Here is a 26,734-nt window from a genome sequence, read left to right on the forward strand (position 1 = left end):
CAACAACGATTCTGTTCTCCAATTTCAGATGTTTTGAGTGGAAAGTTCACTTGGAAGGTGCATAATTTCAGATTGCTCAAGGAGATGATCAAGACCCAGAAGATAATGAGCCCTGTTTTTCCTGCCAGTGAATATAACCTTCGGATTGGTGTTTATCGATGTGCTTGGAGAGAAAGGACACGGAAAAGTCAGTAATTCCTAACCAGAGTTGTTGGTGTTTGTTTCGAATGTCGGTACTGAATCAGAAGCATGGGATCAGATGCACAAGGACTCTTATGGCCGATTTGCAGCTGACAACAAGAGTGGGGATAATGTTAGTCTCGGGTGGAATGATTAAATGAAGATGGCGGATTTTATTGGGTCAGAGACAAGGTTTCTTGTTGATGAAACCGCTATCTTTAGTGCCTCCTTCCATTTAATTGAGGAGCTCAATAGCTTCTCCAAGAATGGGGGGTTTCTTGCGGGAGGAGTACCGGTGGGGCAAGAAAGTCTGATGGTTATTCGAGGAATTTCACTTGGAGGATTGCCGCTGGTTCGGTTTGTCACTGTAGAAAGGAAAAAGACGGTGAAAGAGGAGGTGGAGGGGGAGAGGGATGGGTAAAATTGGGTTTTAAAAAATTTATGTCACATGATGTCATGTGTGTATGGGTTTGACGAACATTCACGAATGTTACCGGTAGGGGTAGAGCTAGTCAATTATAAAAAATAGTAGGGGTGGTGTAAGACAATAGTTATGGGTGGCAACAAGCCGAGCTTTTCATGAGTTGCTTGAGCTTGACTTAGCTTGGTTTTAGTCGAGCTCGAGCCTACTAGAGCTCGGTTCGTGAGGCTCGTGAGTTGGCTCGAATATATATAATATATAGTAATATATATGATAAAAATTATAGAAAATAATATATATATATAATAATAATATTATAATTATTAATGATTATAATTCTTAATTTTTAAATATAAAATATTTTTTATATATAATTTTTATTTTTATAATAAAATATTTACAAAATATATAATAAATATTTTTATAAAATATAAAACGATCCAAGCCAAGCCGAGCTCGAGCTTATGAACTTTTGACTTGAGCCAAGCTCGAGCTCAAGGTTCTGGCTCGAATCGAGCACGAGCTCGAGCTTATGAACTTTTGACTTGAGCCAAGCTCGAGCTCAAGGTTTTGGCTCGAATCGAGCACGAGCTCGAGCTCGAGCCTTATAGAATAGTCTCGAGCCGAGCTCAAGCATGGTACTATTCGCCTCGACTCGGCTCGAATCCACTCCTAACAATAGTTAAACAGTAAGGGTATAGTTTCTCAATTAGCTAAACAATAAGGGTAGTTTAAGAAAATTGCCCTATTTTAATTAGATTTTTTAGCCATAGTTAAGGATGGACTAAATTCATAAATGGGGGTGTTTTAGTTAAGAAAAGTCCAAAAAGCTCATTTATCTAACATTCCTTAAATATTAGAATCAATGAAAGGAATTGGATGTTAATACCTTGAATATAGAACTTAATGATGAAAAATATAATGAATTTAATAAAAGTAGTAGTTCGAATTATGTTTTTGCCCTCATAATAAAGGAAGACCAAGTTTAGAAAATAAACATATTTAAGTAAAAAAAATACGGAATCTAGACATTATTCACACTTTTAATAGTAGTATAGATTATATTAATGATTTTTAACAAAAATAATAAATTATTACTAATTACTTAATAAAATAATTATTTTTCCATATTATTTATTAGTGTTTTATTTTATTGATGTTTCTTTATTAATGATTAAATGTTACATTTTTATAAATATTACTTAAATATTAGTAAATAAATAAAATTATGTTGCATTCATAATTAAATTAACCTAAGCCCAAGCTTTAGGATTAAGACTACTGGTTGGGCTTGGGCTAATCCTCAACCTAACCCAACCAAACCAAGTTGCACCTCTAAGAGAAACGTGACATTCATAATTAAGTACTGACCAAACTGAGTACAGCCCATTCATGCATTGTTTTAGGTTTTTAACTACTTTTATGTAAAATAATATTAATATTGAAGCCAAAGTAGCTATGGGGATGAGCTTCCCCCATTGTGTAGCCTAATAAACCAAAAAGAAAATAAAAGATCTCGTAATAGATTTTAATAGTGTATTAACATTTTCAAGGTTATACAGCCTAGTTCGACCCACACCCCAAGCATAATAATATTTGTCTCAACCTAGGACAAGGATAAGCTTGCCCATGTCAATTACGAAACCATGAGTTTTATAAATTAAAATTTTTATTTAATTTTAGTCTATTAAAATTTCGAAGTCAAGGCCAAGGAGGTCGAGCTTCGAAGACCAAAGGGGGATGAGGATCCTGACGCTAGTGTGGGGGCTTAGGATGGCAATATTGAGGCCAACTACTCATATCTTGGGGGCAAGACAGAGGCTGAGGAGTTTGAGGATGAGAACATTGAGATGGACATACTTGGCATGGACAACGACGAGGATGCCCTTAGGATTGGAACCTCGGGCACAGTCATTCACGTGGTTGAGGAACTACTTGAAAAGGTACTTAGTTCATCAAGATTGCATTAAGACATAGTGAGGATATAGAAAAAGTATCATATACCCAAGGAGTTCGAGATGATAATGCTGATTGAGGAGGTTTGCCTGCTAGGCCCCCATGGGCTGGTTGCATATATATGAGGATAGTCTTAAGGCCGGTTTGTTGTTCCCAATGGACGATCTTAAGGCAGTTTGTTGTTCCTGATAGACAATCTTAAGATCAAGCTTCATATTGGATTTGGATTTAATCCATAACTATCTTATTGTGTTTAAAATGACTAAAAAAATTTAAAAAGTTTAAAAAACAATTATTTTTAAAGTATATATGTATAATAAATACATATAACTATAAAATGGTAAATTTATTTGTTGTAAACTTTATACATAATATCTATATGCATACATAATTATACTACATATATGCATAAAATAATAATTTTATTTTAGATTTGGATTTTAATTTTATTGGGTCAGGATAAAAATGCATCCATTTAGATTATTAATTAATTAGATGCAAGTTCTAACATCCAAATTCAGAATAATTGCATTCCGAGTGAATTGGGTGTCACACTTTTTAGAATCCATTGGCAGCCCTAACGGGTAGGGCCCAAGCTAAGAAATCTATATTCTTAACTTGAAAGTAATATACATAAATGATAAATATCATTATATATAATAGTTAGATAACATTTTTTTATATTAATATATAGATAGAAAATTTTATATATATGTTTTAAAAGTCATCCCCAACTTTATGAACCTTGGCCATGATGCTCTCAAGTAGAATAACTATAACGAACTGGATGACGACATATCAACATCTTAGATGTCAACAAGCACCACAACACTGACACAAACTCTCATACGGTCACTCTCTACTCTACTCTCCGCAAGCTCCAAAAGCAAATGGTAAAGTCCTACCCGCCACCCGCTTGACCTTGTTATACAGGGTCCTCGACAGCTCAGATTCGGCTTGCCACCAATGGTCTAGATTTCACTTTGCATGATGTACCAAATGCCACACCCCTCAATAAGTCGAAGCCGATGTATTAATGCCAAACACTCGTGCCAACGCCAAGGTACGAGTGGAAGCAACGCAACCCCTAAACTGGCACATACGACCCATATGTCATACAAGGAAATAGTTGTCTATCCACAGAACGGTGGCACAACACAAATCTGACCCTTCTATCATCCAATAAGACCTATTAGCAAATTTGAGAATCTGTAACACTTTGGAAATAAACAAACTATTCTACTTGAAAATAACACAAATAAATAAATATTCTACTAAGTCGCTAGACTACTCGAAATAATGGGGCGGAGCCCTTGTTTTCCCAGTTGCACTATTGCTAGAAGAAAGAAACAAACAAACAAACAAGAAATATCTATACCTAATACCTCTATTCAATTCAAGCTTGGACAAACTAGAGCATAGAACTGGATGAAATAGGCTTCCTTTGGTTTGGATGAAGGAACTCTTCTCTCCCCCCACTTTTTTTCTCTTTTTTTCTGGAAAAGACCACTGTCAATTTAGTTTCCTTTTCTCTTATGTTTCCTGTTTTGCATTTTTTATATTTTAGTGTTACTTTTGAAATTATTTTAATACCTTATCTAGGCACTCACCTATGCCATCTATCACCTGGCTTGAGGCGCACGCCTAGGCACAAAGGTGACATCTATTTAATGGCTGTGCACCTTAGTTTGGGTGAGTCACACAATTTAGAAAGCACCTTGCCTCTATGCCTAAGGCCCACCTTTTAGAATACTGAATTTTATTGGCTTGAAAAACACCAACTTGGGAAAAAGGTTACTGAATAGTTAAGGTTCTTTGTGAGACAACTAACAAATAATAGATAGGGATATAGTGAAGAGAGTAGGAGACAGTATATTATCTAGTTATGTTATGTTCTTGTTTCAAACAAACTAGAAACTTGAACTTCTTGCTCCATTCTATAAATTAGCTTCCTATATATCAAGAAATCCCTAGGGCTCTACCATTCAATGGTTTCCAAGTGATCAATGTCTTGCCAAATAGACTTAAGCGTGGAGGTGTACAATGTTTTTTTTCTTTTTGATAATTGAAAATTAATTCATTAATCAAAGGGTAGATCTATTACAAATAAGCCGAAAGAGAGGTTTTGAGGAGCAGTCTCACTCTTAAGAAGATTGTAATTACATGAAAATATAAAACTCGCCAAAAGAGACACTAAACAATTATAAAGTTGCCCAAAACAAAGAATCTCTATTAACCCCTTGTCTAGCAAGAGTATTAACCATCCCATTAGCTGATCTTCTTACCCATTAGATTTTCATTGTCATATTCCTTATTAACCGAACCACCTTCCTACAAGACTTGGGAATCTTCAATTATCAGCCTTTCTATACCTATTTGACTGGCTAGCTGAATCTCCTGTACAGCAGCTAGTAGCTCTTATTTGGTAGTCTCCTAAGCCAACTGGGCCTAAGAATAATGCTAAAACACTTCTGTCCTAATATCTCAAGATTCATATGCTAGAGGGAGATGTTTCCATCAAAGTTTAGTTTAACAAAATCCTTAGAAGGGGACCAATCTACAACATAACTCTGTTTTGAGAATGAAGTGCTAGCCATTTTTTATCAGTTCCTCCAGAAGTCATCAAAGGAAAAGAGATGAGACAAGTTTGTTGTTCTTAGTTGAAGGACTGCATTCTGAGCTTGGGCATTGGTCATACAATGTGGTTATGGTTCAACAACAGGCTTTTAGAGAAGAGTCCCATACCCAACTTGGAGCAAGCTGGGTTGGGCTTACACATTGGCAATGCAGACTTTTACTTAGAAGCTGGGTTGGGCCTGTACATTGGCAATGCAGACTTTTACTTGGAGCTGGGTTGGGCAGAGGCCCAGTCCAGAACCTTCAGTTACGAAAAACTATGACACTGAAAGACATGTTACTTTGACCAATCAAAGCACCCCGTGAATTTTGATGACTTTTACTTGGACATTGGCAAATGGCAATTCAGACTTTTAGAGAAGAGTCCCATACCCAACTTGGAGCAAGCTGGGTTGGGCTTGCACATTGGTAATGCAGACTTTTACTTGGAGCTGGGTTGCGAAGAGGCCCAGTCCAGAACCTTCAGTTAGGAAAAACTATGACACTGGAAAGACATGGTACTTTGATTTGATGACTGCACCTACCTGATTGGTCACCTCCTTTGGCTGTAAGTTTTTCAGGTATCATGTCTTTTAGGTATCATATCTTTTCAGTAACTTTTCTTTTCTTTTTCTGAAACTGTATTGTTTTGCATTAAAGATAGTCACAAGATAGAAAGAGATACCCCCTTACAGAGGAGTTCAAATCAGCCCCCCACAATACTGCCCCCCACAACGTCCCACAGTACATCCGCGCCGTGTATTGGGAACATCTCCCAATGATAATATCCAGAATGATGATGTCATCATTGGGAGATATTCCCAATACACGGCAGGGATGTGCAGTAGGACACTGTGGGGAGCAGTTTTGTGGGAGGCTGATTCGGTCTCCTTACAGAGGACCTGTATAATGGAGATAGACATCTAAAAGAAAAACCTTTCAAACATCTGTATGTGCCTTTAATAGTTTTCATAAGGAATTCAAAATCAGAAAAATAACTATAATTTTTCCTTAGAAAAGCTTGTAATTGTGCTGCTCGATCTCAAATATTCTAGCACTTCTTCCCCCCTCCCCCACCCCAAATAATCCAAACAGCTGCAAGTGTGACATTACACCACCCCTGATTATATTTTTCAAGCACCAGGCTCCTAAAACCTCTCCTGCCTTCTGGAAAACATCCCTTTACTGCAACGGCTGAAGAATTTTTCATCCTGCCACCGAGATCTATGTATGCATGAATGCATACATTTTAGTAGAGATTTTTCGGTAGTTTGGATCTAACCACCGATAAAAATAACTATAATTTCTTCCTCAGAAAAGCTTGTAATAGTGCTGCTCGATCTCAAATGTTCTAGCACTCCTTTCTCCCCAAATAATCCAAAGAGCTGCAAGTGTGACATTACTCCTCTCTTGATTAAATATTTCAAGCACCAGGGTCCTAAAAAATCTCTCCTTCCTTCTGGAAAACATCCCTTTACTGCAACGGCTGAAGAATTTTTCATCCTACCACAGAGATCTATGTATGCATGAATGTAGACATTTTAGTAGAGATTTTTCGGTAGTTTGGATCTGACCACCGATAAAACCGCTTTTTGCTGGAGGGCACGGTCACGACTGTTGTCATATAGATATTTTAGTAGAGATCTACAGGCAGTATGGACTAGATTGTCAACAAGATTTCCAACATTCAAAACTACCAGCATAGGCCTACAAAATATTTTAGAAGACATTTGCTCCAGATATTCTGAAAAGCCAAGAAAAATTACCAATGTAAATGCATGCTGACGGTTAATAAAAGTATTGATTCATCTGCCAGAAAAAAGGTCCTTTAGGTAACCTGCTTCCTGTTTCATTCATACATCATTTATACCATTGCTAAATTTTAAATCATAGTAACATCCAACTTTAAATAGTATGCAAACTAAAATATGGATGGGTGTAGCTGCTCTAGCATATAAATTTTTTTTTTCTTATCTCACTTTTGACCTGCATATAAGACTGCTGCCATGTAGATTGCTTTGAATAACAGTGGAAAATTTATACAAAAGATGGAAACATAAACAACACAAGGCATGTCTCATGGTGATCATCCATTATCCACCACCATATATGTATGTGTGCTGAATGATTGCCAGCAAAAGAAACCTTCAGGGTAAGTCCAGTATCCTGTAGCAGGGAAGAGTCTAGTTTATATTATCTGTAGAAAAAATTTGCTTCACTAAAAGCTTTCATTGTTCTCATGCTTTGTGGCCAAAAATGTGGGCAAGTGCATAACTATACCAGGTCCATCAAGCTTGTGTTCCATTGGTGGAATGATTCTCAATTTCTCAAGTATCAGAAGGGATAAATGAACATGTGAGCACTAGTGCTTGGATGATTTTGTTAGAGCAAGGGCCCAATATATTCTCCCCTTATGCATTACCACATGAACTTGGAAATGAGTTTGTGGATATATTTAGAGCCTTGTGAACAGCAAACTTTGCAAGACTATCTCCATCTTCTCACACATAGGTGCATGTCCATCCCTGAGGTTTTCACCATGAATGTCTCTTTACTTACTAGTCCACTACTCATAACCATTTGCCCAGACAGGTATAGCATAAATTAGAATCCCTAAGCCAAAAGATGGTAGTATTGTCATCAATGCATATGCATTTGCTCTCCATGGATGCTTACTCTCTCTCATTGCATTGTACTCGGCAATAAAAGTGGAAACAGTACTTAGACACCCCATAAACCCAAACTGAAGTCCTGTTGCAACTGTTTCACAAGTTTTGCTATCAACCTGCAGAAAACAGAGAAACCTCCTCAGAATCCAAATAATCTTTACTTAGCTGCCACAACTAGTAACAGTATTGTCTAGTGGGAATTGAGATGACAAACATGGCAAAGGTAGAACAATTGGACCACCCTTTAGGACGCCATCCATTACAAACACAAAATTAGTTTTGGGTTGAAAAGCCAACCATCAACTACAAGGTTCAATGTATGATTTCATAATGAATCATAGAACAAATGTGCAACACTTTAGAATGTGCATTTGGGTTTTGTTTGATTTAGAGTACCAAACACTGTAGAATAAAATCTTTGGATGACAACATAAGAATGCAAGTTTGAGTCTGAGAGTGGGGACTTTGTGCAGAAAATGCCAAAAGTTAGGTCTATCCAGTCAACCCTCTCAACACCTGAGACAGCTAGGATTAATATTGGGAAGTGGCCTTTTCAATGCAGAGTGCTGTAAGTTTAGAGAGAACAGAAATTGAAATTATTGCCATGCTGAAAAATTATGTGCTGCATATATCCCAATGAGCAGACAATTTTTCATAAAAGCAAAAGAAATCCCTGTTGCATGATATGTGCAAGCCATTATGATGTTATTGAAACCTTACCGCTTTCTTCACTGTTGCAAGTGCTGCCATAATAAAAGCTGCAGAAACATTTGCAATTAGAGTTCCAAAAGGGACCCACTTCAAAAAACCCTTCTTTCCTAACCCTCTTCCATTAAGACGGGCTAAGAACCATCTGGCCCACACACCAGGAGGTGCAACCAAGCAAGCTAACCACAGCTCAGCACCCTTGTTATCATCATCAAACCTTTTTCTCACCAATGCTCCACTAACACCCCACAACAAGCCAACCATCAGTACCAACACCATAAGAACTGCCAAATGCCGTTTGCAGCTGTCCACCCTCCAGGTTTTTTCTGAGTTAGTGATGTCACTTGAAGATCCTCTTCTGAGTTTCTTGAGTAGCTTCCTGAAATCTCTGGCAGTATCAACCCCTAGAATGATAGATTGAGCAGCAAGAAGCATGCCTGCCATGAAGGACATGAAAATTTAGAATGCTCCCATAATGAATGGCCTTACTAAAAATACAGGTAATTGTATGGTTTTGTTCATTGGTCTGTATTGCACAATGCCGTTGCCTAACTAGACAACAATTCAACCAATTCAACAAGAAAAAGTTGGTATTTTAAAAGTTCAAAGTGCAAAAAAATGCACAAGAGCCATTTTGCGCCTGAGGCAAGAAGCGCAAGACGAGGCACACTTTTTTGAGCAAGGCACAAAAATGCAAAAAAAATAAAAAAAAATGCACAATATTAAAAATGTTAAACACATTATTAGTTAAAAATATAAACTTAAATTTTAAAATAAATGTTTGAAAAAAAACCTATTAAATTAAAATACATAAACATAACATGTAAAACATATTTAAAATAAAAGTTTAAAAATAAAATCAAGCATAACATATAAAACATATTCAAGCATTTAAACTCTTAATCTCTTCAATTTTTTCCCAGTTGCATTACTTCAAATAGCTAATGTGATGTTAAACATTATGCATTCCTAATTCTATGAGCCACCTTTGTACCAAGCCACTCAATAAAAGCCCAAACAAGACCATATCAGAGTCTGAAATTCTTAATCCCTATAAAAAATGGTTTTATATCTTTGAGTACCTTTTTAAAATATCTTTTATTAGGACGAGTGAATGAGCAACATTAGCAAATATGGGGTTCTCTCTGCTCTGGTAACATTTTTTTATAGGGATTAAGAATTTAAGACCTTGATATGCACTTGTTTGGGCTTGCCTTGAGAGGCTTCATTAGGGGTCTAGGGGTGGAGCCCCCAGCCCAGCTTCTAAGCATTAAAAAAAAAAAACCAGAAAAAAAAATGCACAAATTTTCAAACGGTGTGCACCTGGGCTGAAGCACAAGGCACACCAGGCGTATGCCATTTGAAAGTGCTGCACTTGGGAACTAGGCAAGGCGCTTACGCTAAAATTTGTCTCACCTAGGCACCTAGGCATGCCTTTTAGATCACTGGAAAAAGCACCATGGAACAATCGAATCCAGCCCCCTATACAACACCACACAACCCCCTCCCCCCCCGAAAAAAAAAATGAAAAAGAGATTGAAAAAGAAAGGAAGAAAGAAGGGGGAGACAAAAGAAAAGGAATGGAGTTTAAGTTTATAGTAGTAATTTTACTTTCAAACAATCCTCTAAATGAAATATTACCTAGTAGAAAGCCGACAACACAGAACACCCAGTGACCTTTAACACTAAGATCAAGCATTTTCTGGTTCCAGCCACTGAAAGTTGTGAGGCTTCCCAAGTATCCTGTTGTCAATCCAATTGCCAAAAGATCGGATACATTGCATATGTCTCCTTTGAAAACCACACCTAACCATCCCATCAAGAAAGAACCTACCTACAATAACACACATCATAATTTTGAGGGAATAATCTTGAGAAACATATGAAAATGCGTAAGCCTCCAATCAAGTGTTGATGAAAAAAAGATGGCTAGGGATAATAATCTTACTTATATGTTTAACACATTAATGCTGCATTTGGCATTCCTTATTTTAAGGACTAATCTCCTTTTTGAAGTTAAAATGCCCCTATGAACACTGAGTTTTTAACTGCAAAAAGGCGATAAATCCTTAAAATAAGGAATGGCAAATGCAGTCTAAGTATGAATTGAAGATATTACATCCCTTCATGATTTTAATGGGAAAAACATGGAGGTATGAGGGCCATACTAATTTTGGACATTGGATCATTTTTGTTAAAAGCATACATAATTATTGTTAGAGTTAGCCGAATAAGGGTAGGTTAGTCAACTCACCTTGGTTAAGTTATGAGCTTATGTGGCAGTCTTATTAGAGGTTCTTTGTCCCATACTTAAGTAGGGGCAGTTTAATCCGTGTACATTTGATTAGAGCCTAATCACTATTAAGAGGTCGACTGATAGGGTTTAGCTATCAGGTTCGACAGTTCTTTCATCTTCTTCTTCTTCTCCTCTTCTTCTTCTCCTTCTCTTTCTTCTTCTCCTTACTGGTTCGGACTACTGTAGCAACAGTAGAACCATGGTATCAGAGCCCAATTCATGACCTGTTTCAGTTCGTGACAACTTCAGTTCGTGCTTCAGTTCTCTCCTTTTCTTCTCTGGGCTGTCAATGGAGAAAAGTGGTTCGTCCCAGGCCTGAAACATCTCAGCTCTTTTTTTTTTTTTCTGGTGCGCAGAACCTCATTTCCTAAGAAAACAACTTCAACAGTGAATGGTTGGCTAAAGCTCTCAAACGAAGGTTGGTTATCTCTTCTCTTTGTGCTGTTGGTATTTCTGGGTTGAAAATCTTCAAGAACTTGAGAAGACTGATCAGAACCTAGAGAACTAGATTGGTTGTTGCCCTGGTTCTTGGAAAAATTCCAAGAACAGGCTGTGTTTACAGTGACCAAATGGTGTAAGGGCTGCTGCTGGTGGCCGAATGGTGTAGGGGCTACTGTAGGTGGCCAAATGGTGCAAGGTGTAATGCAATGGTACTAGTTGAGTTCTTGTTGGTCTTGTGGTGCTCTCTTAAAAGCGTTAAAGCAGGTCTGTATTGTGTGTGACAGCTATGGCTATGTGGTGCTGCTTGTGATGCACAAACTCTGTTGAGTGGTTGTAAGAGAGCTTGCATGTGGTTAGTAAGTGCTGAATTAATGTCGGTGTAGTCTGTGTTTTTTGTGAAATCAGTAGTGATGTGGATAAGAACAAAGGCGTGTGTATCTATCATTGTGTTTAGGGACTGCTGTAGGTTCTAGAACATCAAACTCTTGACAGCAGCACTTAGTTGGTGATTGGGAATTCAGATTAGAGGCAGCATTGAAAGAGTATCATGGCAGCAATGGGAGATGGTTGTAGTGATCAGAAACCTAATGTAGTGGTTTCCTCTGACTATTTAGGTGTACAGATGACCTCAATTAAACTGAATGGTCAGAACTATGTTCCATTGACCAAGTCGGTGGAAGTTTTTCTCAAGGCAAAGAGAAAAGTGAAACATGTGAAAGAAGATAAACCACCGACTGACTCTCCAGGGTTTGATGATTGGGAACAGGAGGACGCTCAAATCATGACATGGCTTGGAACAGTATGGAACCCAAAATAAGTGCCAACTTCATGTTCTTAAATACAGCTAAGGACATATGGTAACATGCCAAGAAACTGTATTCTGGGCAAGATAATACTACAAGGGTATATCAGCTCTATCAAGAGTACTTTGGTCTGCAACAAGGAAATAAAACCCTAGAAGAGTACTATGCCAGTATGAAGAACCTCAGAAATGAACTCAATGTCTATCATCCTCTCACTCCAGATGTTAAGGTTCAGCAACAACAGAGGGAACAACTAGATGTCACAAGGTTCTTAGTGGGGTTGAAATCAGAGTATGAACCAGTTAGGTCCCAAATATTGGGGGGCTCTACCCTTCCTACACTTGAGGAAGTGTTTGCTCGGCTTCGCAGGATTTCTTTGGGACAGACAGAGAATCCCACATAGTCTGATAGATCAGCTTTTGTGACAGCCAGAGGAGGTGGACGTGGTACGAAAGGGGAGGACATGCCTCCCAAGGAGGTCGTGGTGATTCCATATTTGGCCGTGGTGGTGGTCGTGACTCAAAGGAAGGCCATGGCAAAGAAAAAGACAGCTCTACAAGGAAGTGTACCCACTGTGGCAAGGAAGGACATTCGATAAATTTCTGTTATGATCTCCATGGCCACCCTCCCTCTAAATGGGCCAATCATGTTGTTGTTGGTGGGGTTGATGTCAGTGATAATCAACAGTGGCATTGTCAACTGGGACATCCTTCTCTCAAGGCACTCAAGATACTAGTTCCGTCTTTGAGTCAATTGTCAGTGTTACAGTGTGAGTCGTGTCAGTTTGGGAAACATCGTCGTGTTTCCTTCAGTCCTAGAGTTGAAAGTTGTATGTTGAGTCCTTTTGCTTTGGTTCATTCAGATGTTTGGGGCCCGATAAAAATAGTCTTATAATGGTTACAAGTACTTTGTCACTTTTATTGATGATTGTTCAAGAATGACAGATTTATTTAATGAAAGAAATGAGTGAATTATTTTCCATTTTTCAAAAATTCCATGCTGAAATACGTACACAATTTGGTGTTCCAATCAAAGTTCTTCATTCAGATAATGGTCGTGAATATTCTCTTACTTCCTTTCAACAGTATTTAAAACAACATGGCATCATTCATCAAACTTCATGTGCATCCACTCCTCAACAAAATGGGGTGGCTGAACGGAAGAACCGTTATCTCCTTGAAACAGCTCGGTTTATTCTTCATCATATGAGTGTTCCTAAACGGTTTTGGAGTGATGCTGTACTTACTGCGTGTTTCCTCATTAATCGGATGCCCTCCTTTATTCTTCATGATCAGTCTCCCTTCTCTATCTAGTTCCCCACCTTGTCTCCCTTTCCATTAACACCTCGTATCTTTGGCTGTGTGTGCTTTGTTCACAATCTGAGTCCTGGAATAAACAAGTTGGATGCACGCTCCATTAAGTGTGTCTTTCTTGGCTACTCTCGGACTCAAAAAGGGTACAAGTGTTACAATCCCATTACTCGGAAGTGCTAATGTCACCTTTTTTGAGTCTGTTCCCTTCTTCTCAGGAACTGAAGCATCTTCGTCTCCACCTTTACTTCCTCTTCCTCTTCCGGTCAGTGGTCCCGTTCCGGGTGTTCCTGTTGGAGTTGACTCGTTACCTCATCCAGTGCAGATCCCTACTAAACAACCACCAATTCGGCAAGTGTATACACGTCGAACGACACCGGCCCCTCCTCCAGCTTCTACCTTGTCCACGAATCCTATCGTTGCTCCTGTTGTTGAACCTTGATCAACCCATTGCCTTACGGAAAGGTAAACGTAGTTCTACTCTCCATCCCATTTCGAATTTTGTTTCAATATCTCCCCTTTCCGCCTCACATCGCTAGTTTGTTTCACTATTGTCATCTATTTCCATGCCTAACAATGTCCAAGAGGCTCTTAGTTCACTTGGGTGGAGGCAGGCAATGGAGGAAGAACTATCTGCTCTTCAACATACTCACACGTGGGAGCTCACTACTCTTCCTCCTGGTAAGCATGTTGTGGGTTGTAAATGGTTGTATACTGTTAAATACTTGCCAGATGGTAGTGTGGAGCGTTTGAAAGCCAGACTTGTTGCTAAAGGTTATTAACAGTTGTATGGAGTGAACTATATGGAGACCTTCTCTCCAGTGGCTAAGATTAGCTCTGTCCGTGTGTTAATTTCCCTGGCAGTTATGTATGATTGGCCTCTATTTCAACTTGACATAAAAAATGCCTTAATGGTGACCTTATAGAGGAGGTATATATGGAGTAACCACCTGAGTTTGTTGCTCAGGGGGATGCTGGTAAGGTGTGCAGACTGAAAAAGGCAATTTATGGGTTGAAACAATCGCCTCGTGCTTGGTTCGAGAAGTTTAGTGAAGTGGTGAAGAATTTTGGAATGAAACAATGCCAGGTTGATCACTTAGTATTTAGCTATGACTCAGAAGCTGGAAAGATTTTATTAGTGGTCTATGTGGATGATGTTGTCATAACTGGTAGTGACAAATTGGGGATCGACAAACTAAAGGTCTTTCTGCAAAATCATTTTCAAACAAAAGACCTTGGGACATTGAAGTATTTCTTGGGTATAGAAGTTGCTAGATCAAGACAAGGTGTAAACCTGTGCCAAAGAAAATATGTTCTCGATCTATTGGACGAAACAGGACTGTTAGGTACAAAACCGGCTGAGACTCCTATGGAACCAAATGTTAAGTTGAGCAGTGATATAGGGGAAATATTTGATGATCCTGGAAGGTATAGACGACTAGTGGGGAAGTTGAACTATTTGACTATCACGAGACCAGACATCTCCTTTGCAGTCAGTGTGGTGAGCCAATTTATGCAGAACCCTCGTATATGTCACTGGGATGCAGTTCTTAGAATTGTAAGATATCTGGAGGGAGCTCCGGGCCGTGGACTATTATATAAACCAGGAGGAAAACTTGAAGTAGTTGGGTACACGAATGCAGATTAGGCAGGCTCTGTGTTTGATAGAAGATCTACGAGTTACTGCACATTTCTTGGAGGAAATCTTGTGACGTGGAAAAGTAAAAAACAGACGGTTGTGGCTAGAAGCAGTGCTGAAGCTGAGTACAGAGCCATGGCACACACTACATGTGAATTAGTATGGTTGAGGAATCTCCTACAAGAAATCGGGTTCCACATGGATAAACCTATGAAGTTGTACCGTGACAATCAAGCTGCGTTCCATATCTTATCCAACCCTGTTTTTCATGAGAGAACAAAGCACATAGAGATTGATTGCCACTTTGTGAGTGAGAAGGTTCTTACTGGAGAGATAAGCACAGAACATGTAGGCTCAGGTGATTAGTGGGCAGATTTGTTTACAAAAGCCTTAAGCTCAGGGAGAGTGAACTATATATGTAACAAGCTGGGATTATATGACATATATTCTCCAGTTTGAGGGGGAGTGTTAGAGTTATCCGAATAAGGGTAGATTAGTCAACTCACCTTGGTTAAGTTATGAGCTTATGTGGCAGTCTTATTAGAGGTTCTCTGTCCCATACTTAAGTAGGGGCAGTTTAGTCCTTGTACATTTAATTAGAGTCTAATCACTATTAAGAGGTCGACTGATAGGGTTTAGCTATCAGGTTCGACAGTTCTTTCATCTTCTTCTTCTTCTCCTTCTCTTTCTTCTTCTCCTTACTAGTTCGGACTACTGTAGCAACAATAGAAACAATTATGTTTTCAGGTCTTTATGTGTGTGTGTGTTTGAGAGAGAGAGAGAGAGAGAGAGAGACCATATTAGAAGGAAGATCAAGGTAGATAAAACTTTGATCACTTGTGACACCTGCAACACTGGGACCAAAGAGCTTTTGCAGTAAATACCTTGTCAGCACCTGCCATATGTTTTGCAAATGCAAGATGAGTAAATATAGAAGCTTCTATACTGAATTGAAAACTTAAGTAACAGATAAGTGGAAGAACTAGAGAAATGTAAAGTTAAGAGAAATAAAACATGGAACTAGCTAATGGCTACAGGTGTCCCAAGAACACCTAAATGCACCTTCTTGGGCTGTCATCAAAACCATATAGAGAGTCTATTCCATAAAGAAAATGCCTAAATGAACCTTCTTGAGCTGTAATCAAAATATCTCTAGAGTCTTCTATAAAGAAAATGTCTCAGCATGAACAAGGCAGGGAAAGGGAAATTTGGCAAGGATGGCTAACATGCATTCCCCTTTCTTGTGAAAATAAATCTATGCCTTAGTATGATGTATTCAGCCTTCTAAAATACTGAAGCAGGTAATGTTGAATTAATTCAACCATCAATGCATCAATTGTCCATTAAGAAGAAAATAAATAGTTATTAGCAATGCAAAGCAAATATATGCCTTAGAATGTCATGTCCAGTTTTCTAACCTGATAGTACTAGATAGATTTAACACAACATCAATTGTTCACTAGGAAAAGATAAGGAACTTCTTTTTTATCGGAATAGGCACTTACTTTTCCTTATATATTGATGATATGATCAAAAGAAATGAAAATATAGTACAAGAAAAGAAATTATATATATTAGTGGCTAACACTAAATTGGATAAAATAACTTGAGCTTAACAAAAAGCAAGTTAGCACCAAGTAATCAACTACATGCTCTATCTAAGGATGTCAACCAGTGACAAATGGAAAGTATTAATATGGGGGTTAAGAGCCTTTATTATGCCAAGTTGGAAGATAAATTATATGTACTACTATAGCTGTTACAAATTAACAGGGCATTGGATCAGCATGAACTGTATCAAGTACAACTTAGGTAGAACCTTGTTGAGATGGTTACTTTTTTATCAATAGGTAACTAATAAGTTATTAATTCAATCAACAAGGAAAGCCTTTACACTCATAAAGTGCAAACAACACTTTAGAGACATATGTTCATTATAAAGAAGCCCAGAACATCCCTGCCCTGTTTACTCCCTGTTTAGCAAGAATATCTGCCAAACCATATGCTGCATCTAAACCAATTTGAAGCTGACTCCCCAATTCATTTGCTAGGTGTCTCACCTCTCTCATAGCAAGCTCAAATGGTCACTTTGCATCACTCTCAAAACAGAGACGTGGGATCAACCCCACAGAATTGCCAGCTCTCCACAGTATAGCTAATGGGCTTCACATGCATCCTACACTGCCCCATCTCGGAGTCCCTACTAACCTCTAGTGATGGACTTACCTGACTGACTATTAAGATACCCAAAAAAGAATACAAGTTAGGTTGTTTTTGGTACCATTGTTGTTTCAACCAGAAATGTTTTGGGTTCTCAGCCTCAAATAACAGGGTAGGAGGCCCTACAAATTTATTTGTTGATAAATAAATCAACAAATTACATCATGATCAGGAAACCCCAATAGGACAGTTAGCCTCAGCTAACCTCCTCAGAAGGACAAAACAAACTCCTCTAGACATCTTGTTGTCTACCCAGAAAAGAATAAGCAAGAAATCAGAAAGAGAAAAACCCTTGCTTTTAAAGTAAACAACAGAGAGACAAATCACTTAGAAGAAGAAATATGAGATGGGTGAAAGAGAAAATTCCTGGCAACAACCAGAATTAACCAAACCAACTTTGTCACATCAAATAAATTCCTTTTCAATTACAATGGCTCTATTTTGTAATCTCAACAAAAGAACTCGGATGTCCATCTTGTCCATATCTAGAAGTTTAATTTTTATAAAGTGCATAACCACATAAACTCTTCTCATTACATACAAATCATGTCAGTTTACTCAGGGTTAGTGTGTGTGAGAATTTATATCCATGTCTAAAGCCGACGCTTGTTTTCCTGCCTAACTTCAGAATTCAAACTAACAAAGAACTAAATATGCCATGTCAAAAATTGGATCCATACAACACACAGTAATCCAAATTTCAAAATTGTAAGTGTCTATGTCTGAACATTAGGATACTCTTTCTCGCATATATACTAGGAAACCAAACAAATTTCCACCAAATTTGGCATATTACCCCAAGTATTCCGAAGAAGGCTAAATGAGTAAGGCATGAAATATACTCCAATAACAGGGGCAGCTGTTTCTGGTCATTCTGCAATTACAAATTCCAAATCAATAAACTGCATGTCTTGTATCAAGAAAACATGAAGCATTTACAATACTAAAACCTTTAGCACATAATGAATAACTGTTTTGGTCTTTCTTCAGAGAACTATAAACTCAAGCAGGAAACTATGGAACTCATCCATTTAGGATTAGATGTAGTAGACTAGGAGAAAGTTAAGGATAAATTTCTGTATTAGGATTTATATAAGTTCAAGCAATAGGAAATTAAATTGTTGATAATGCTCAAATAGTTTCAACCATGGCCAAACTATTTACCGCTTTTAGTCTAATTCATTACTATCTGAATTCTCGAAAACATGTCAGTGCACCTTAAAAGTTCACGTCTCATGTAAAATTAAAAATATATATATATACATAAGAGATTGAATCTACTAGGAAGTGACCTTGTAGCCCGATGCCTGACTTTGATTTTTGTCTCCAGAGTGGATAGTTGCATATGTTGAGAGGGGAGATATAATCTCAGATGGAAGTGGAGAAACAGGGGATTTGGCATCTGGCGAAATACCATCACGAACGCAAAAGCCATAAGACTGTAACATAACATCATCTTCAGGAATTGATCCAACTCCATTCTCCAGACGTAATGAATTATCATCCAATGAGAACCGGAAGCTACTATTCTCACTATATCTATTGCTGTGAAGTGCTCGGTCCCCAATATCTCCAGCCTGTGACATGGTTTCGCTTTCAAGGTCATCAGATATTTGTACAAACCCACGTAAAAGACTGAGGGAGTGCCTTCTCTGCAAAGAACCAATACCACCTATCTCACCGCACAACCCACCTCCTTGTCTCGGTCCATTTCCATTCATCCCATTGTAGTCCCTTCTATCCAGACTGAGACTTCTAAAAGATTTCCGATCGAACATATTTCTCTGACATACATTTTCATTATGGGAATCACTACGCTTCATTGTTCCTGAATGAATTCCGAAAAAGAAAAGCTGCAAGAAGAAGAATGAACCGATTGTTTAATTCAAGCACCCAGATCATAAAATGATAAAATGATGACGATGATGATAAATTGATAATGAATGTGCATTCATGTAATGACTGTCTGACGAGCTGGTTTATTCAAAAACAAATAGGAAAGACAGAACCAAACCATGTCAATTCTAAACCAACTCACATGTAATTTTCTCGGAATTCAAAGGTGTAACCAATATTCAACTAGTCAAGACAAAATAATAATACATGACAATGGGCACAGCAAGATTAAACCAGACAGAAAAAAACAATTAATGCATCAATTATTTCGACGTGGACCTCACCTAAAAACAACATATCACGATTAAAATAATAATAAAAAATCTATCAATTTAAACATCAGTATTCCCTAGACAGAGAAATGGACAGACATTTTCGGTTTTCTGAACAAAAAATTAAAAAAAATGATAAACATAAAGTCTGTTAGACTTGCGAATAGGCGGAACAGCCAGAAATTAAAAATTCTCTTTGTTTCAAACTTCAACCTAAGGAAAGGGGAAACTTCTCAAATTCTCTGTCTCGGCTAATATGAAGAAAGTCTGTAGTCCGAGAAGAACTGAAGTACCTTGGATTTCCAATAATTTCAAGAAAATCGTACGACCAAAAAGATCAAAATGCAATAGAAGAGGTTAGCAGAGACAAAAAATGAACAATGACCGATGAGAGTTTAGCAATTTTGACTGGGAAAGCACCTGCAGTTGGCTTTATTGTCGTACTCGCTAAACCTGGCCTTATAACACGCTTAACATTATTGTGAGTCCTACAAATTCACTGTGAATCCGTTCCAACAACAATGATGGACTTGCATTGGGAATATCTGCCCATGAAATAAAACACATACATGTTCTTATTGGCATATGGTTTCCGAGTTGGACTGTTAACTCCTACAAACTCACCGTGAGTCCGAATCTGCTGGCCACATCCACGCAGCAGATGTTTTCCATTTGTGGCTGTGTTTCGTCGCCAGCGATGTCCGTACGAGACACCCTGTGTGAGGAGCAGATTCGATTTCGATACGTAATTGGTGACAGAACTGTCCTCACAGTTAATATCTTCGTATTTTATTCATGAGGAAATATTTCGATTTGGCTTGTTAGTTGTTACATCGTATTCTTATCACTTGTCACTTGTCAGGCTTCTGAGAGGTTGTAAGTTTGTAACCGAGTCCGAATTTCCTCCCAATACAAATCACGTTGAAACGTTTCCCGACTCGCTATGATAAACTTGGTATTGGAAGGGGTTTTATTGGCATCGGTTGGTTCTCGGCTTACAAGTCTCGAATCTCAAATCAAAATATTATCGGCACCATCAACAGTTTGACTTTCTTTACAATAGTCGGTGTCGCGTGATTCATGATGCAGCAAAACGGCAAAGACTTTCTCGGGGTTTAGGCTATGTTCAGTGGTTCTATAAAATACGCGCAAGGATGATTCAATTCATTGGGCCCCATTATATATTGTGGTATGATAGTATGTATATTTTATCTTATAAAATTTGAATAAAATATTTTAATAAGTTATTGTAAAATTATAGAAAATTGATTGTATCCATCGTGAATCAGTTCAATTTACAAGACTTAAAATATTTTAATATTTTTTTTGTAAAATTATAGAAAATTGATTGTATCCATCGTGGACCAATTCAATCTATAAGAATTAAAATATTTTAATAATTTATTGTAAAATCATAGAAAATTGATTGTATCCATCGTGGACCAGTTCAGTTTATAATATTTAAGTGTAGATAATATTTTGCAATATGATCAAATTCCAAGATTTGAAATTTTGCAATATGTCAATTCCTATCGGCTGACACATTATGTTTTATTAAGGATCCGATATAAGGAACATATAGAATTTATATGTTCTATTTTTTTTTGTTTTTTGGTTAGCATCGGACCAATACGGACATGTATCGAATTGATACGATGCTAATTTTCATTCATAAATCCCTATTAGAGGTGCAAATGGATAGGCTCATGATTCGATCCGACTTGAGATCTGATCTTATTTGGTCGAATCGGATCCTATGATCCAATCAAATTTGGATCGGATTCGGATTACCCCTATCCAATCCAATGTGTTATATATTTATAAATATAAATATATATAATAAATATATATATATATATAATATTATTTATTTGTTTATAAATATATTATTTATATTGTATTTTTATAAATTTGTTGTATTATTTATTTTTTATAAAAAACATGTATATATGATGAAAATGATTAAAAAATATTTATATTTTTTTGTTATTTCTTTATTTAAATTGGTATAGTTTATTTTTTTCTTTTAATAATTTATTAATTAAAAAAAAAAAAGTTGGATCAAATTAGGTCCGAAGATCCGGTACGATTCAAATTCAAATTGAGTCCTATTAGATCCAATCAGATCTTTGAATCAGATCGGATCCGACATAGATCCATTTCAAATATACCCTAATTCGAATCCAATCAGATCATTTGCATCCCTAATCCCTACCCTCCTCTTCCCCTCCCTCCCTTTCTATCACCCACTTTCTATGTTCTCCCTCTCACCCCATCCCCACACCAATGCTTACAGATGCCAACAGTATTTGAAAATTCGATTTTAAATGAGAGTTTCGACATAATTGAATCTGATTTTGAATGAGTTTGAACATATTCAAATCAAATTCAGATAATTTGAATGTCATAATTGATCGAATTCAGATATTCTATTCAAATTAATTAACTGATTGGATTCAAATTCGGATATGATCTTATTCAATTCAGTAAATATCCGAATTCAACTGATTATTTAATTCTTATATAAAATATTTAAATATTTTATATAATTTATAAATAATAATTAAATTATATAAATAATTTATATATCTAAAATATTTAATTGATCGAATTTGAATAAAAATATTAGAATTCAAACTGTTTACACCCTACCAACGCTTGTTTCTTAGTTTCTCACCCCATCCTTGAAATCCGCACTGTTGTCGGTGCTCTAGCCAACCTCAATAGAGAGAGATAAGGGATACGGTTTCATCTTTTTTTATCTACTATTCTTCTTTCACTATAAGTTTTGGTAAATCCCTACAGCTAAAAGGTTTGGTAAATCTCTTGACTATCTACCATTCCACTTGAACTGTAAGGTAGTGGATTCAACATTCAAGCAACCCTCAGAATTAAAAATGGATGGGCAAATCGAAGTAGATCCGAAATCTTATAAAAGCAAATAAAACTTAGATAAATAGTTATAAGGCCAAAGCGTTGGATAATTTAAAAACATGTCCAAAAAATGAGCACCATAGAAATGTGTAGAGATGGAATGGAAAAATAACTGAAGGCTTTTCTTGAGCCTATCTATTTTCACGCAAAATTACGGGAGTGTGTTCGTTAATTTTGTAAGAAGCGAGACTCATAGAATCTTGCCTCCGGAACCGATTTCTCATCCGGTAATGAGAAACACCTCATATTCGTATCCAAAAATGTTTCTCATCTTAAGAATCCAGTGAATCACTTAATGATTCTGTGGAGTGATGCCAAACATAGCCTAGAGGGGTTTAGGTGGGGTCATGTTGGCCAAGGTCACAACCATGACCCAACCCGAAGTTAAGTTAGATACAAGTCATACAACCTTAAACTTCAAATTTGGATTGGACCCGAATTGGCATCCGGTTAACCCGACCTAAGTTGCACGTGCACCCTTAGTGTCAGTGGGCGAAGAGGAGTTTCAAAAACCAGCTGTTTAAGAGAAATACTTCAAGTGGCGGGGTTTCAAAAACCAGGAGTAGAGTCGGATTCCCGGCTCAGACGTCTTGACAAGGAAGGGCTTTTTGCCGGAGAGATAGAGTCCCTCTCCGTTCGCCAAGAAAAGCACGGAAAAGATACAAATAAAATCTCCAATGAATCGTCCGCCACTAACCCAACAAATCCACCAAAAAGCGAAAAGAAACAAACTAAAACTCGATACATATCAAATAAAATAAGTGGGCTTTGTCTGTTCTCCTCCAATCACCTGTTTTCCTAGAACACCCCAAAACCTAGAAAAAGAATTCGAGAAAAAAGACGTAAAGTTCCTCATCCCCAATCATGAAATATTATAAATTTCACCCGATTTCTATCTCAGTAACATATTTTTGGATTGAATTAAAATATCATATCTAAACATGCATCAGATAAGATAAGAAAGGAGAGGGGAAAAAGAGCGCACCAGATAATCGATACTCAATATCAAACCAGTTGGGACTGGGGAGCCGCAGGCAACGAGGAGCACCAGTGACACCACCGCTTTAGGAGGTCAGCTTGCTCGTTTATGGAGAGAGAGCGAAAGGGTCCTGCTATACGCACATGTGATCATGGATTGAAAGTGTGGTTACTTTTTGCAGTCAAATTTACGGCTATATTGATGACACGTGAGAATATGTTTATGAATTGAATATTGGAATGGGACCATTAGCATCTTTTGGGCCCTAATAAAAATAATATTTTAATAAAATTTAGAAAATAGATTATTTTTTTTAAATAAAGACAAAAATATTAGTCATCTTTTTCCTCTTCTTTCAGATCATTCAAACTATAATCCTTTTTACTTATTTAAAGGCACAGACTGAGCAGCTTTCGGCCACACACAAACCATTCAAACTAAGTCGTGGTGACTTTAACATCGCCTCTGTCCTGCTTCTTTGTCTCGCTGCTGCTCTTCCTTACAGTAACAATATCTTGGCCGAGACTAGCACATGCGACCGGCGGAGGAGGTAAGTGAGACCTCCTAAAGCACAGTATTGATATATTTGTGATGCACATGCAATTACTTCACAATGACTGAGTTGTGATATTGGATCGAACAGATTTCGACAAGTCGATGCTGGCTTTGCCACATGGCAAGTGCTATCCCGACCCCAAGGACATTGTTCTGCACGTCAACTGTACCGCTCACTCAGCCGAGTATGATGTTTCGTCCAATTCAATACGGCCTCTAATGGTCCAAACCGACGTTTGGTGCTCGTCGGGCTCTGTCTCCCTTGACGGGCGCCTCATCCAAACTGGGGGATCCAACGATGGTGAACATTCGGTTAGAATTTTCGCTCCGTGCAATGGTTATGACTAGGACGAGAATAGCTTCGGGCTCCTTGCTCCACAATGGTATGCGACCTACCATTTACAACCGGATGGCCAGTCTGTCATCAATGGTGGGCATAATAAATTCAATTATGAGTTTTACCCGAAATCCTCATCGACCGACTCTATTCGATCTTCCGTTTCTGTCGCAAACCAATGATCCCAATGTGGAGAATAATCTTTACCCTTGTGTTCACCTCAACGTCAACGACGACTGATGAAGGAAGATTTGGCCCGACCTCTTTATTATGTGACACGTGGCAGAAACGATAGCTCGGTAAAAGGGGCCAAGCCTAGGCAGGAACAAGGGTACACTTCGCCGAACTGACCCACCTTGTAACAGCTCGGGATGGACTTCGTCGAACTGACCCTTGTAACAGCTCGGGATGGACTTCGTCGAACTGCCACCTTGTAACAGCTCGGGATACACTTCGCCGAATTGACCCTTGTAACAGCTCGGGATGGACTTCGCCGAACTGTCACCCTGTAACAGCTCGGGATACACTTCGCCGAACTGACCCACCTTGTAACAGTTCGGGATACCTCCGAGCTCAAGATCGCCTCGCTCAGCACTTCGCATCATCTTCTGGGCACCAAAGCCAAACAAGTCGTACCATGCCTGACACTAGGGAAGTCCGTGCCCGAGGGCGCCACGCCTGACTGACTTGGGATCTGACGTTTGGCAGCAGCACTCTAAACGGCCACCTACCACCGCCACTGACGCCGCCATCTCCAGTTAGACGGTTAGGCAGTGACGGTTCTGTCCTAGCAGACAGGACGACGGCCGAGTTGACAAGCACAAGGGTAATCATACCCGACCTGACAAGGGCCTCGGGACGAGTACACAAAGTGACTATAAGAGCTCCCTGCCCCCCGACAACGGAGGTATGCAAACTTTGTGCTATCTGGTATTACCTTGCTTTTGAAGGATTCTAACTTGAGATTCGGAGCCTCTACACCGGGTTCCCCCTGGAGCTTTCCCATCTCTTCCGTTTCAGGTTCCCTGCTACCCCGTTTAGAAGCAAGGCAACGGACAGCTAAGACCAACTGGATCGCGCTCCATCAATTGGCGCCGTCTGTGGGAAAACACTTCAAAAAGCCTCCCTCCAAACTTCGATACCCCCTTTTTTCTTCAAAAAACCCAACACTCATGGCCTCCTCCAGCAACACAGGACGTGGCACGGAGACAAACGCCACCGGCGAGCAACTTCAGGTCCCCATAGTGTGCGTTGGACAGTTCACCATCCCCCTTTCGGCGGATGGGATCCCCATCCTGAACACGCCACAAGCAGTGGCACCCGTAAACCCTCCTACCACAAACGTCCCCTTTCCTCTCCCCATTGAGACAACCTTCACTGAACCAACTGCCGTCCCCCTGGCAGCTAGCCAAGACCGATTGGAGGACCTGATGCAGTGCATGCGGGTAATGCAAGCCCAAATGCAACAGTTCCAGCAACACCAGCTTCACCAGCACCAAGTGCTGCACAACATCTCCCAGTATCACTATCAACAGCAGTTCCCGGTCAAGGCCTCCCCACAGGATGGGCGCCCCCGCCAGGCGAAGGCCTCCCGGCCTCAGAACCACCCCAACAGCCAGGCCTCGTCCCCAGGCCGAAGAGAGAAAAATGTCATCCCCGCCTCGCAACCCGCGGGTGGGTCAGGAACCTCGCCCGCGAGGTCAGCACCCCGGCACTCCAAGCCCGAGCTCCCGCTCACCGAAAACCGATTCAGCACCCTGGTGACAGACTACCAGCACTCCAGGCCCATCGAGCTCGGTAACACGGAGGCCAGCAGCGCCAGCACAAGGCCCGCTCAACGGCGAAGGCGCCGGCAAAGTCGCCAAACCGCCACCCGCGCCTTGTCGGAATTCAGAGGCAAAGCCACGAGCTCGGACGAGGTAGGGGCTACCCCGGCTCTCTCCGTTCGTTCCCCCCTCGCATCGGAACTCCTGGCGGTCCCCTTACCCAGAGACTTCAAGCTCCCATCTCTGGACAAGTACGACGGGTCCTTCGACCCCAACGACCACGTTGACGCCTTTCAGTCGCAAATGCACCTCGCCAAGGCTAGCGAATCGTGCATGTGTGTGGCCTTTACCACCACCCTCAGGGGGGTAGCCCGCACTTGGTACAGGAACCTGGCCCCCGGGTCGATAAAGTGCTGGGCCCAGTTCATGCAAGTCTTCACCACACACTTCGTCACCAGCCGACGGTGCCCCATAACAAAGGAAAGCATCTTCGGAGTGGTCCAAAGAGAAGGAGAATCTATTTAGGGCTACATCAAGCGGTTCAACGAAGCATGCTTGCAAATACCGCGGTTGGATCCCGCAGTGCAGCTTGCGGCGGCCAAAAGAGGGGTGATGCACAAAGAGTTCAAATGGCACATGGTGGCCAACCAGCCCGCGACCGTGGCCGAATTCCTCAAACTCGCGGATAAGTTCATGAGGACAGAGGAAGAAATCAACCAACGAACCGAAGGCGGGA

General features: G+C 39.3%; 1 protein-coding gene and 1 pseudogene across 9 annotated transcripts in view; one reads left to right on the forward strand and one right to left on the reverse strand.

Moving 5' to 3' along the window:
- Nucleotides 1–6,955: 6,955 nt before the first annotated feature.
- The window catches only part of LOC148852145 (camphor resistance CrcB family protein), a 30,788-nt gene continuing 11,009 nt past the window's right edge, over nt 6,956–26,734 (reverse strand). For 2 of the 9 annotated variants that reach the window (XM_088942465.1, XM_088942467.1), the window contains 7 exons: nt 23,347–23,473; nt 18,552–19,112; nt 18,056–18,133; nt 15,836–15,934; nt 10,192–10,384; nt 8,563–8,987; nt 6,956–7,958 (listed from right to left, as the gene is read on the reverse strand). In XM_088942465.1, the coding sequence (XP_088798591.1) occupies nt 7,740–7,958; nt 8,563–8,987; nt 10,192–10,384; nt 15,836–15,934; nt 18,056–18,133; nt 18,552–19,082 (1,545 nt within the window). In that variant the 5' untranslated portion in view covers nt 19,083–19,112; nt 23,347–23,473 and the 3' untranslated portion in view covers nt 6,956–7,739. The other 7 variants (XM_088942464.1, XM_088942466.1, XR_016098639.1 and 4 more) reach the window with 6 other exon arrangements.
- On the forward strand, nt 23,890–24,472 carry LOC148852146 (aldehyde oxidase GLOX pseudogene; annotated as a pseudogene).

Source organism: Nelumbo lutea, chromosome 5 (assembly GCF_056320005.1).
Source record: "Nelumbo lutea isolate HS-2025 chromosome 5, American lotus-T2T, whole genome shotgun sequence".
Classification (NCBI taxonomy): Eukaryota; Viridiplantae; Streptophyta; class Magnoliopsida; order Proteales; family Nelumbonaceae; genus Nelumbo; species Nelumbo lutea.